At 39.3% G+C, this 14,368-nt stretch overlaps 1 protein-coding gene and 1 long non-coding RNA gene across 2 annotated transcripts; one reads left to right on the forward strand and one right to left on the reverse strand.

Annotated features, from left to right (window-relative positions):
- Positions 1 to 1,525: 1,525 nt before the first annotated feature.
- On the reverse strand, positions 1,526 to 5,054 carry LOC139710479 (cytochrome c oxidase subunit 7A2, mitochondrial-like). Its single transcript, XM_071622394.1, has 3 exons — positions 4,935 to 5,054; positions 2,979 to 3,077; positions 1,526 to 2,128 (listed from the first exon to the last, which is right to left on the reverse strand). The coding sequence occupies exons 1-3, from the start codon at positions 4,947 to 4,949 to the stop codon at positions 1,991 to 1,993; spliced, it is 252 nt and encodes an 83-aa protein (XP_071478495.1). The 5' UTR covers positions 4,950 to 5,054; the 3' UTR covers positions 1,526 to 1,990.
- Positions 5,055 to 9,990: 4,936 nt separating this feature from the next.
- On the forward strand, positions 9,991 to 13,404 carry LOC139710474 (uncharacterized). Its single transcript, XR_011709464.1, has 3 exons — positions 9,991 to 10,172; positions 12,359 to 12,443; positions 13,304 to 13,404. It is a non-coding gene; the product is annotated as an uncharacterized lncRNA (long non-coding RNA).
- The last annotated feature ends 964 nt before the right edge of the window (positions 13,405 to 14,368 follow it).

Below are 14,368 nucleotides of genomic sequence, written 5' to 3' on the forward strand. Positions count from 1 at the left end.
CTCCTTCATTCACACAATATTGATTTCAAATACAAATTCACATGACCCAAGAAGACATCATAGAACAAGTAGGATTTGTGTGTATCCGTGATTACTTACGGCAGTATTTGTTCCAAGGATTGGCCCATGCTTGAAGGCATTTACATATATGCACATACAAACACATGTACACAGTCATACATCCAATCATAACATACTTAAGCAGACATGATTACATATGAATGGTCAACTAACCCTACAGAGACATGTTCTCCAGAAAAAGGTGAGAAACATTATCGGGTTAGTTATTGAGCAAGATAAAATGACTTTAGATAAGCCATGACTATCAGCATATTGGTGGAGCATCAAACGAGAAATCCAGTGTTGTTCCAAAATACGACTGTTTGGTTACATGAACTATCTCTTTCAAGTACCATGTTCATTTGACCGAAAAATCAATCTGTATCTAGTCTTCGGGGATATGTTCCACGGAGACTACATATGGCTTCATGGAATCCTGTAAATGTCAAAAAAAAAAAATGATAAAAAACTCCTCCGGACAGACAGATTTTTCTGTCTACATGTTCATGTACTGCCTAGTAAGCAAATAATCAACGTTGGTGAAGGTGATGGGACAAACTATCACTTCCGAGGCGATCTGTATGTAGCTATCTTTCCAAAGTGCAGCTGAGGAAAGATAGCGTACACATTCAGATCGCCGAGGAAGTGACAGTTTGTCTCATTGCCTGAAACTAAAAGTTGATTACAGTGTATTTGCTTTATATTCCACATCAAGGGTCCTAGAAATTCCCATTTTATTCCAAGTCTGAAACAGTTTTAGCTGTCTTTAGGTATCCTTAGGGCTTAGGCTACGTGTGCGCGTAGATGACAAAACAATGAATTTGCTATGCGCACCGCTTGGCACTGAAGTGAAAGTGCGTTGCACTGTGTACTATCAAGTGACCTAGTTAAATGGTAGTCCACAGTGCAACGCACTTTTATTTCGCGTGTACTCATCTCGCGTTAAGACTGTATGGACTGCCAGAGATCAGCAAAACAAACAGCTGTCTTTATAGATGACAAAACAATGAATTTGCTGCGCGCATCGCACGACACTGAAGGGAAAGTGCGTTGCACTGTGTACTATCAAGTGACCTAGTTCTTCTCAGGTGATGTGATGGGCAAAACTACGCTTTATCACGTGATCAGCTCTTGACCAATCCTATAGCAAGATTCTTAGTATGTGGAATATAACACTCAATGCATACACACACACGCACGCACACATACAGACCTACAACGAGATAAACTAACTTTACACTTTTTAATCTTGTTGCATGAATCATACGACTTGTGCTGTCTTTGGCATGATACATTAACACACGGTACACTGTGACATGACACTCACTACAACATATTGGACAAAACCACTTCGATCGAATGACATGAAATTTTTGACAGAATACAAGGGACTCACAAGCTTAGTAATAAACAAAACTAAACAAACATTTGAGCATGTAAAGTCAATGTGACACCCACATTGTTTTACTTCCACACTCGGGATTTACTCAAGATATTACATATTTTTGATAACACAGTATCTGTACAATTTCATTTTCATAACTTATGTATGCAAAATTATTTGTTTCTTGTAAAAGCAAGAACAAGAAAGAATAACTGCTCCCTTCTTCTGTTGGCTTAGGTGAAACTGAATTCTGATGTCACTGGTCTAATAATCAACAGCACTTTTGCCATTTTGGACAATTCAGAATGAGATTACATGTATGTTGGTCTTGAGCAAAGTTTGTTGTTATAACATCTGGCAATGTTTTTGCTCCACTTTAAAAATGGAAATGCGGAAAAACAGAGATGATGTGCACAGTGACATTATGTTGTATTGGAACAGTGTGAATGATGCCACCCAGCACACATGAAATCACGTGGAGATGACACCCAAGTCACAAGGAGAGCACGAATTGCTGAGATCTAATGTCACAGAACTGGAGGCTATCTATTTCTTGGGAAATGACATCTTTATGAGGGAGCCACAGGACCAGAGTGTTCCAACCGCTGTGAGGCCCATTGCGAAGGTGTACATCATCCAGTCACCAAAGCCTCCTTTCAGGTGGACTGGTTTACCATCAGGTGTCTGGAGTAGATTTTAAAAAAGAAAGAGAGGATGGAGAAGCAGAAAACTGAAATCTAGACTGAGAGTGCAGTTGAGGGAAAAATTACATCCCTAAAAATCATGGTCCACACATATTGGACACTTTGATGTAACTATAAGGAGAAACATAAATGTTACCCTGAATATGCAGATATCTTTGAAAACAGTCATGAAAATCAGGCTGATTCAACAGGTAAAAATATGTATGACAAATAAAACACCCTTTAGAAATACAAATATTCTATGATTGATGTATCCTTTCCATTTCATTTTCACATTTTAAAATATTGTGTTTTCCTTTGAAAACCTACATCAACTAAAATTTTTATCTCAAAGTCAAGATTAGGATAACTATCTAAGTAGAGACCAGGCAACATCGTCATGACAAGGTCTTACACATGTACCAGCTATCATTAAGAGACATCATCACAGCACGTTCTACCCACAAAATTTGCTGCTATATATTCAGCATGTAGTGTTTAGGCATGATAGATGTCCTTATTAATTTGTATATGCACTTGAACATATACTTGCGTTTCAATCAATACTGTCAAAATTGATATCAGGTATTATCAGATAAGCCATTTATTTCCTTTGCTGCAAAGTAATTAAAATATGGCATAGTAAGAGCATCAGGAAATTACCATAAAGATGTTTTGTCATAAATAATTCATTACACTCACAGTTTATCACTGCAAACATAGTTTAATTTGCAAGCATGATGACTGATCCAGGTTTTTAGATTGTTATGGGGTATTGTGATGTGCCACTATGTTAAAAAAATGCAATAAATGTAGTACTGCATGAAGTTGAAAAAATGCCAAGCACCTACCTGAAATTTGCTTTGATTTTGCTTCACTTTGTTCTCAACTTGTAGTCTGGCAGAGGTAGATATTGTGTTCCTTGTTTGAGGAACAAGACTTCTGACAGCCTACAAATTTAAAATAAGAACATTATGTACATACATTTACCATTGTGTGCATTACACAAGACACCTGAAAATACTGAATATATAATTTGAATGAAGTTTTTGCACCATAAATTTCAATGGGAAACATTCAAGTAATGGGTGGATAGCATTACATCACTGATTATTTCATGTATGAACATGCAATATGGCTTACTGGAGCTCCTCAAGCTGCAGTACATCACTCAATCGTCCTTGATAGCCAAATCTAAACAACATACAATGTATCTGGTGATGCTTCATTCTTTCACAATTTAACACGGATATCCTTTTTCATACTCAGCTGAGAAGTGATAGCAGGACTCTAAAAATATTTCCAATACATGTACTATGCAATAGAATGTATTTATCATCACTCAAAAGTACTACATGTAGTACACATGTAGCTCTAATAATATCCAGAACACATTTATAATAGCAATGCAGGTGAAATCGCTAGTATTTTCATATTCAATTATATTACATGCAGCCATCAGTATGGTGCGGTTAACCCTTCCGCGACCAACGGCGAGTTAACCCGCCGGCTCCGCGCCGCATCCCAGCCCAACTGTCGCCGAAATACATGCCTGTCTACGATTGTGAATAAAAGCTCTGTATGCTGCCCTCGCACAGTGAAAGTTCCCCATTTGTGAGTTCACTGCATTAACTTTATGTAGTTACCAAGTACGATAGGGGGTAACCATTGAAAATTCTTGAGAAAACTTTCAATAAAGCTCTCCAATGCATCGCTGCTTTGCGATTAAAACTTTTGATCAATAAAACTCAATTTTTGTCAAAACAAATAGACTAAATCTAGATTCTTCTCATCATGGACAGGAGAGTGGACATGTGTGTGTAACAAAAAATCAGTTCGAAGTTCGAACTTGCGACCATTTAAATATCAAATGTGAGATGGATGAGAAGTGAAGAGGAGGCCTCATGAGCTCTGCGGGGAGGGAGCTTCTTGTGCGTTGAGTACCCCAGAGGTTCTCAGAGCTGGGGCGAGTGCCTTGTGAGATTGAGCCCCCCCTCATGAGCGGATTTCCCGGACTGACCTACTTTTAGTATTTTGATGGTAAATATATCTGTCTCTTCACGATGGGCTTCAATCTTATCTGATCTGGATCTGGATGTGATAGATCTAATTGTTACAGTGCAGGACCTTTCGGTATAACTAAGGCATCGGTTGATGTTGATGTTGATGTTGATGTTGGGACAGTCGACAGTACGGTCAGCCCGGCCCTCTGTTGAAGCGGAGGGGTACGGGTGACCATACTCATACATGGGCAGTGCACAATTGCCCATACATGTCCCAATGTACAACATCAGATAAGAAGCCCACTGGTACGGCACCGTGAAGAGACAGATGCCATCTCATTCGGCTTCCTAATCCTATCCTTATTTAAATTACTAGATTCTACTTTAATTTTTTACAGATTCCTACCCGACAGATCAAATTCATCACTTTCATCATCATGATCACTGCAATCCAACGTTATCTTGGTACCTAATGTTGCCTATCATAATCTAGATCAGGAAACCAGGTAGACATCTCAAATAAAAGTTGGTATTTAGGCCTAATCAGAATCGATTACCGGATTAGGCGATTTGATTTGGCAATCTGTTTCTCGCAACATAACTTGACAGGAAATTCTACACATCGGACTACGACTCTCACTACCTGCGGCACCACACGCAGCACGATGCACGATACACTCGCTTACAAATGTACATCTTGGAGTAGGGAGAAACAAATACACGGTTACACCCATTTACCAGAGATTAAAGATAGAACATTGACTCATATTTTAGCAACACAAACGCAGTAATAGTAATACTCACAAGAAGCCTATTCATGATGATTTAAATGGACTAGGGTACGGGAGAAAAAAGAATACACGAATGTCCAATACTCGACGGAAAATGGCCGGCCCCGGCTTCTCTCGAAAAGGTGAAAGGTCAACGCAACTGGTTCAGTGATCGCGATGCATCGCACGCACACACAGCAATGAGCGTTTTTGGTAGCAGTGCTGTTGTTGTTGTTGTGTTATGTTAACGTTACGTTTTATACGAGTATTGGCACGATATACAAGTATGGTTTGAAAAAAGCGCTCTCCTATTATGGAAACTAATTATTGAGAGCAAGTTATTGTTGTCCACCCAGCAGTAATGAAAGAGTCTTCTTGTCAGCACCGTTTCAGGAAAGTTATCAGCCCTGACAAGTAAAGTCCGTCCCTCTCTATAGTGGATGGTAGTGAAAACCACAGAACTCTTTTCTGTGGTGAAAACCACTGATAATCTTGATAGGCCCTACATTTTGAAGCGAAATGAGTTTAAAGTCTATATCAGATCTTTAGAATTTACATGGAATATACTTCCCTCTTTGGCATAACTTTGGCAAGATAGTGATAGAGAAATAGTTTCCAGGCAAATATCATCGGCTAGGACCGATCACGTTTTCCATTTTTAAACAGTATAAATAGGCATAGATTTAAACTTTTTCCAAGTCTTATATTCGACGAAAAACACGTTCATCTAGCCTTAGATAATGATATCAAAAACAATATTGTTCGTATGGTGTCAGTACGACAATACTCTTTGAGAGTGATGTACTTATAGGAAGAAGAAGAAGAAGAATTTCAGGAAAACATTTTCCATGATAATTTATGCGTTATATTTTCCCACCACAAATACACCATAGGCCTATATACACAACAGGGGGGGGGGGGGTGTTTCACCAACGCAGAGACTCCAACTCTCCCGTTTTCGACGGGAGATCTCCCGCCGAAAACCCATTTTTGCAAAATCTCCCGTTCTCCCGCTGGAAATTTAATGATTTCTCCCGCCCTGGCTCTGTGTCTCCCGGTGGAAAGGATTTCTTACTTATTGCTATCGTATGTTGAAAAAAAATAAGCCTTGGATAGCACCAGAGAACATATCTAGAACCCTAGTAGCCCGACCAGACGCTGTAAGTACGCTGTGCGAGGGGGTACCTATAATACGTATTATAATACTAGTAATTTAAAAAAGCTCCCTACCAAGGGAGGGGGACACCCCTCGTTCGCGTGCGCATGTGCGCGAGCGCCTAGACGCCGATTCATAAAAATCTCACTCGTAAAAGTTTTTTTTTTTAACTTGGCATCTCTGTTGGAGTCTCCCGTTTGCTAGGGGTTTCGGGCGGGAGAATCTCCAGATCAGAAGGTGCTTGGGGTTGGAGTCTCTGCCAACGTTAGTCAGCGCTGACAAACGTTCAAACACCCCCAGGATATCAATGTCAGCGTAATTACTGCGCAACAGCTCTGCCATGTGCAGCGTTTCAGAGGAAAGTATAGTACACAAAATAATAATGACTGCTACGAGGGGCACAGTTAAAATTATGGGCCCAAGGTGATGTGAAAACCATAACTATGCCCTCAGCTTCTCTTCGGGCATAGTTATGGTTTTCACATCACCTTGGGCCCATAATTTTAACTGTGCCCCGAATATCAAGCTGTCATTATTTGTTATATATACCGAAAATATAGATTCCGAAATATAGATACCGAAAATATAGATTCTAGTCTCTTTTACAGCACTCGTAATCAACGCTGATCGACAGCGCGGCGGTCGTATCATTGGTGCGTACATTATGAGTGATCTATGTGTGTACGGGGTTGCGACTGTCTCCAAACCTATTTACCTAGGGCACAGTTGATTCAGGGACTGTGGGAAGAGATACTTCCCACCTCCCTGTGTGGCACAGTAAATCGTGACGTCATTTTGATCAAAAATGGGGCACAGCTATTTTCATGACTCCACTTTTAACCAATCAGATGAGAGCAATCTATATATCAGGTATATAAGATTTTATAAAATGGGCTTTAGAATCTATGCAATCTGATTGGTTAATTACACTGATTTTCACTAATCCACACTGAGCCATCATGCGTCCGGTAAAATCAGAATGTATGGCCATGCGTCCGGTAAAATCCGAACGCATGGCTCAAGTCTTGTATAGTGTTGTAGGTGTACCGGACGCATATGGAAAATGGTTTTATTTCATGAATTTACGGACCCATTTTATAACACAAAATGATGATGTACATACAGGCCTATTTTGTGGATCAGTGAGAATTGGATGCTCTCGTTCAACTTTGGAACAGTTATAAAACCCACTCGCTGCGCTCGTGGGCTTAAACAGTTCTGAAGTTAAACTCGCGCATCCAAGTCTCACCGATCAACTCTGTCCTGTGCATCATTTTGTATACTATTTTCCGGGTGTGAGAGACTGGATTGTGGCTATAGCATATCGCATTGACTCTTTCGTTTCAAACCACATGATGTGAAAAACATATAATCAACTGCAAAAAGTGCAATTTACATGCAGAGCAGGAAGAATTATTCTGAAAATTAATCCTAAATCACACTTTTCCTGTTATGTCAAATGCATTATGGCGTTATTACAGCGGGAAACGTTAAAATCCCGTCAAAAATTTCATTTCAGAGTGATGGTTTTCAAAATTGTGAATGATTTAACACCTACTTACCTACACGAAAATATATTCTACTCCCCCAAACCCTTGTATACCAATTTCGGAACCGGTAGCCTCAGCCTTCCAAACCCTCGGACAGACTTTTGCAATAATTGCGTGCTTGCGGCAGGGGAGCCAAACTATATAACTTTAGTACATGATCACGCCTTCCTCATGCAGTCCGTGACTGCACGTCACTCAATGATTTTGAGCGGTCCCTTTCTCAATTAGGTTAATCTCAATAATGTAAATCTGCCTAATTGCTTGGATACAGAAGAAATGTATTTCCATACAAGAATATTTATATTGCCTTGAGATCTTGCACAATATCGCAATATAAAACAAGGCTTTTACAATTTTGTATTTTTTTTATGTAACCTTCTATTCTTTTTTTTTCTTTCTTACCTCCTTTAACTGATCCCCATCCATGGAAGACCAGCGGCACCAGAAAAGTGCAGCTGATTACGGGCTATCCAGCCGTATACTAGGGCCTATCTTTGTATATTTCCTATACATTCTATTCTTTTTCGTATACAAGATGTGTCGATTGTATGTATGTTTATGCATGTATAATTTTCCTTGTACCTGGATGTCTTTTATATCTGTCTATATGTATATGTTTATGACGGAAATAAAACAAGCAAGCAAACAAACAAACAATACGCGGAGGGTACCCACTCTGTGAACATGCTTGCTCCTTCGTTAATACATAATATATATCATAAAAAATGTTGTATTACCCAGAATTTTGGATGTAATCATAGCAGAATATTAACAATATCCATTTTCTATTGCCCATTACATGAGGGAGATAACAAATAGGTTAATATATCAGAAAATCAATAATTCTAACCATGAAGTAATATTACAGAAAGGTCAGTAAACTAATGAATGAATGGTTTATTGATCATCAATCTTGGCAGCCGAATGGCTGAATTGCGTCTGATTTACATCGATAAATTTACAGTGAGACAAAATAAATACATAACACACGAAGAAAATACAATCATGACGAGATGGCTTTGAGTTCAGATCTCAAGAGATAGAGACAGAGACAGAGACAGAGACAGAGACAGAGACAGAGACAGAGACAGAGACAGAGACAGAGACAGAGACAGAGACAGAGACAGAGACAGAGACAGAGACAGAGACAGAGACAGAGACAGAGACAGAGACAAGAGGGTCCAAGTTAGTATTTCCCAAACCTCTTCTTCTTCTTTTTTTCTTTCAGAGCGCCCGTACGCGACAGACCGTACCGAGAGATGGCGCAATAGCGATTGAAATTAGCGGTGGGGGAAAAACACACACACACAACAGAAGAAGAAGAAAAAAAACAGTACCCCTTCCGGAGTATGAGAAATGTAACATATGTTTTAAGTAATGTGAGAGTCTGGTAATTAAGACTAATTAGGTGACCGTGACCCTGACCCGCATCTATCCCATAATGTACTGCTACATGTGGCTGTGCTAATGTGTCTGAGAATTAGGGTCACAATGATGATGTAGTCTTGTCATCAGCTCCTCATCATGCTCTCCATTTGAGGCGGATTTCACCCTCACAAGAATGAGATCCCATGTCACTGATATGACATAATCAGTGCTAGCTGGGTTAAGAACCTGGAGGTTGTCTCCTACCTGTACATACTCTAGCTGGATTGAGTATTTGGATCGGGGCTGTTTTGGCTGTTTGGTTGTTTCCTCTGTTTTTTACTTGCTTTGATCGGCTGAGGTACACGCCGTGACAATAAACGTCAAGTCACCTTACACTTACAGCACCAGAGTCCACTCGTCCTTTGTGTGTGCAGTAGAATCCCTACATCTCTTCATTTACAATATTGTACAGCATAAAACAATCACAAAATTGCAGTTTTGAAAAACGCATGAGATGAAATACTACCTTTAAAACAACAAGGCCTGATATAACGAACATAAATAATATAAATAAATATACAAAAAGGTAAAAAAGTTAAACTTTTTAAAAAGAATTATGATCGAACTAAACTTCTCTAATATTACTTCAACAAACCTGGCAATCTTAAATAGCACCTTCATATTCTTAGTATTGAAGAACTCACTCATTTTCAAAGTATATGTACTCAGTATTTGGCCTAGTATATGAATTACAATTGTACTAAGTATAACACACGGTTGTATGTATTTCTTTGGAATACTAGTACTACTGTATAATCATAAACTTCCCGTGTGTGAATACGTAAATACTGACTGTATGTGTGTGCACTGACGTACACACTAGCCGAATAACTTGCGGAGTGATATCGGCGGTCGTTTTGAATGCGTATAAGTATGTATGTGACGTGGGTGGTGTACCGTACGAGAGGATTGCCCTGCTGCGACTCCTAACCGTTCGTTGGTTGTTTAGACAGCGACCGACGAAACTGTATGAATGGATAGCAGCGATTTAAATGCCAGTCATAAAGTGTACATTTATTAATACAGTGTGTGTAGATCTATGGTATGGTTCTGGACACCGGACGTAGTCACTTCTTCCCCTCATACAAGTCAGTCGTCTTGTCTCGTCGATCCTTTTCCATCAATGAGCCTTCACTGTGTAAGTAATCTTATTTTGTGACTGTCACTGACACTGTAGTACAGATCAAGTAGAGTAGGCAGTAAATGCATCATAAAAATGGCGTCGTATGAAGGAAGTGTACCATAGTTATAGACGATAGTCACTGTAGGTTTAAATAGAGAACACCCAACGAACGGCTCATTGCCTAACTTGTTACACAAGTCACAACGCTGATTATGTCAACAGATGAACTCATGAACTTCTGCAGTTCAGTTAGACAAGCTATGAATAAGCTAAACATAACCAGTGATAACCCATAGCTTTGTCTGGACCCAAAGATTGGTCTGTATCTGGTCGTTGGGGATAGGTTTAATTAAATGTATGGCCTAATGTATGTTCCGCGGCGACTGCGTCTGGTTTCATGGAATCATAGAATCCCCTCCTGTCCTACCATTTACCTATAGACTCTTAGTCTAGATCTAAATTTAGTTGTATTACGGAGGAGAGCGATAACGTAAAAAAAAAATAAAAGACTCCTCCAGACAGACGGATTTTTCAGTCTAACTGTTCAGCTTTGTCTAAGGCTAGCTACAGTATGTGGCTAACTGAGTCTTTTTTTTTTCTTTTCTTCTTCATCAATATTCTATGTCTGGTGCATTATGCCATGATTATATGGCATAATGGACTAGACCCGCTTTTAAATGACTAAACTAACGATAGACATAAAAAGAAAAATCCGTCAGACACAGCTCTTCTTCGTGAAGCCAGACATAGCGTAGTCTCTGCAAAACATATCCATGATGACAAGGAAAAGACTGATCGTTTGGTCAATGACTAAACCTGCTCATATATTTCTACACGTAAGGCATATTCAAAGGATCCCTCCTCCTCGTGAGCACCACGGCTATGCTCATGAGGCCCTTGTTGATCCTTGGCCCGAGATACTCATGATGAGCATGAGGCCTGCTGTTCATGTAACTTCAGTACTTATCCATCTCACGCTCACATCTGACACAAATTGTTGCAAACTTCTTATGAGATTTTTTGTGCACACACATGTCCAGTCTCCATGATGAAAAGAAGAAAAAATGCTGTGTGCGCCTTTTGACAAAAATTGAGTTTTAATCAACTGATGTGCAGCAACCCCTTGAAGCAAGAGTGCCAGGGGGTTCGCTCAATGCAGGGCTGTCGCACCCGTCATCAGCCTGATGCAACTGAAAATTTTCTGTGCTTTTTTCCTGTGGCTCTCACCTCTTTACGCACAAATCAGCCTCGTGAAACCAAAGTCTGACATCATTTTACATACAAAAAAGTCGGAACTAACCTGATCTTGTGCATCGAGATACATATTCCAAATAAATTACTATTTCACACTGATAGAGTAGGTTGGTACTGAAATTTGTCAGCAAACTTAGCACAAATTTGTATAGGTTTTAAGGGTTCACTTTCTATGTGAATTCTGCCGTCCTCCAGCCTTTGGGCTTTTCTTGTGCAAGCGTCCCACGGCATCCAGCGCAGACAGCGCGCAAAGCCATGCAAGCTTTGGGATTTTCAGAGCAAGCTTGCGCACGCATGGGAGGATATAGTTCATGCCCACACTGCCCTAGTTCTGAGAAGCAGACTAATTACTTAGAAGAGGAGAAGCAGAAACACATCAACATAGTGGACTAATATAAATCTGTATCTATTTTTTTTTTTTTTTTTTTACTATACTGCGAGTGAGGCATTCTGTAGTTTTACACATTTCTGAAATTCATCAGCAGCTGAGCTGTGTTTCAAGATTGAGAGATACACTATTCTGTCATAATACAATTTGTGAACATACTTTGCCACTGTGGTACATAACATTGTAAAGACCTCAAATTTTAGAATCCCCTGCTTAGTTGTGCCCAAGGACTGAACCATTTTTTTTCCAACTGCAATTAGATTGTTTATGTTCCTTTATTTGATGGTAAAATCTCCTGTTTAAGAAATAAACCCAAACTGGGCCAGATTAGATACAACCTGTGACACAAGGTTTGAACGCTTGTCCGTGGTGTGCTTGTAGGACACAGGGAATTGCACATGTTTGATATGTGTTACAATGTATGATTATGCACACACAGAACTTTCAATTTCTGTTTCGATTCATGATGGTTTCATTGTCATTTACTTCATTTAGGAATTGACAGCAAGAACCTGTTTCATTGTCCTCTGTGATTATGTGCCCTTATTTTTCCACACAGAAATCTTCTTGTGAGAGATAGGCTTGAGCTTTTTCATTATGGACAACGTTCATGTTGCCATCCGTGCAAGGCCCTTCATAAAAAGGTAACAATTTTGTGGTTTAAAAAAGAAAATGTGTGGTAATTTTAATTTTATTTGTAAATTGATATGTTGTACATGTAAGTAGCCTACATGCATACACTCATGGAATGATGGTCATGAAATAATGTGGTTCATTTTACATTTGAAATCAATATGTTCATGTACGAATGTATGATCTCTTTTAGACCTTTAGACAGATTAAAAAGGTAGGTTTTGATGACCCATGGCCTCGCCCTTTCAACAGTTTACACCAGAAGCGTTTGATGGCAGCCATGCTTTCAAGTTGTTAGGGGTGTTTGTAGGACTCCAAAATGACATGGACATGATGATACTCTGATTCTGTTTTAAAAATTAGATTTGTAATTTGAAGGAGATGTTAGGGCTTCAGTAGTACAGTGTACATGTATTGATAAGGAATATGCAGATTGTGCTGTATTTTTGCCACTCCTTCGTGTGTGTACATACAGTGTGTGTTGAGTCTAGCAGCTATTGTATAATCTATATACAGGTATATATTTTTACCACACAATGTCGTGCCACTGCATATTTCTAGCAAGTTTGTTATTAGTACAGTAGAAGGCATTCAAAGAAGGCAATTGCACATGGTATCAAATTGTAGATTAGTGTTGATGTATTGATATAATTCATGTAGTAATGCTGTGAACATTCCATGTCATTTTCACACATATTTATTGGAAAGGAAAGAAATTGTGATAGTGACATGCATCTGTGATGTTCCTGTGCATGATGTACAATTTATGCAGCTAGCAGTTACATCAAACACAACCATCAGTATCAGTCATCCACAGTCTAATATGTCATTATTTTGTGTGTGTGGACATGTTTCTATGTTTGCCTTTCAGGGAGAAGGATAATGACGCAAAATTCTACTGGAAGACAGACACCAACACTGTCCAACAGATTGGCAGCCAAGGGAAGCATGTTGGAAAACCTTATACTTTTGGTAATACCAAAGCCTAAGCTGGCATATTTCTATTTGACACTCTATTCTTCAGGTAGCTCTTCTTGTATCAATACCTTATAAGTCACACTGATGTTTTACCTGCCACAGTGCCACTACCTTACACAACCCATGAATCAAAGTCTTTATCTTCCATACCTGAAGATGTCAAATTGTAGGGTGGAACATCCTATTACCGGACGCTTTTCTTTGTGGCTTTGAATTCCGTACTCATAGAATGAAATTTCGGCTAAAAACAACACCACTTATTCACAGACTCATGGAAATTACGAATTCAGCCAACTTACGTCATTTCTTCGTTCCAGTTTTTAGAAAATATGCTTCAAACATACCCCTCTAAAAATAGTGGTTTTTTGCGCGGTGCAGAATCGCATTGTATTACCGGACGCTATTTTCGTAATCGAATAATCGAGGTCTTTCGCACCTAATCCTTGCACCAGAATCACAATTCATCCCACAAATCACCGTACACATTCTCACCGAGCGGATGACACACAAAAAATTCTGCAAATGAAGCTCAAATTTCGTATTTTACAGTAAAATGTCTGTCTTGACCATTTTGAACAGTTCACGCAATAAAACCTTGTGAGAAATCGACAACTGGTTAGAGTATACGTGCTTTGTCTATGGGAGCTGCACGCGCGGGTGATGAGTTGCGTGCCCCTTAGCACACAACTATTCCGCATCGTTCGCGTTTGAGGACGATAGCTACAATTTTTCCGATATTGATCAGTGAACTTTTGGTTCTAATAGAATCTTCAGCATTTTTCCTGTATGTGAGTGGGATTTCATAGAATTTCAGTCGCGAAATGTGATTCAAACATGCATAAATATTAACTATAAACGTGGTGCGGGTCACTCAACTATAAATTTGAGGTAAAATTTGAATTTTTTCGTGTTTTTACATTTTTATGTGGCGTTTTTTGCGATTTCGGTCCACACAAAG

Source organism: Diadema antillarum, unplaced genomic scaffold, assembly GCF_040938485.1.
Source record: "Diadema antillarum isolate AM-2024a unplaced genomic scaffold, OU_Dant_1.0 seq00001536_RagTag, whole genome shotgun sequence".
NCBI lineage: Eukaryota > Metazoa > Echinodermata > Echinoidea > Diadematoida > Diadematidae > Diadema > Diadema antillarum.

What these genes read in the sequence shown, in the direction of transcription:
- LOC139710479 (XM_071622394.1), bottom strand. An exon ending in AAAATCAAAGCAAATTTCAG is followed by an intron (nt 2,129 to 2,978) that starts GTAGGTGCTTGG and finishes AATCTACTCCAG; the next exon opens with ACACCTGATGGTAAACCAGT.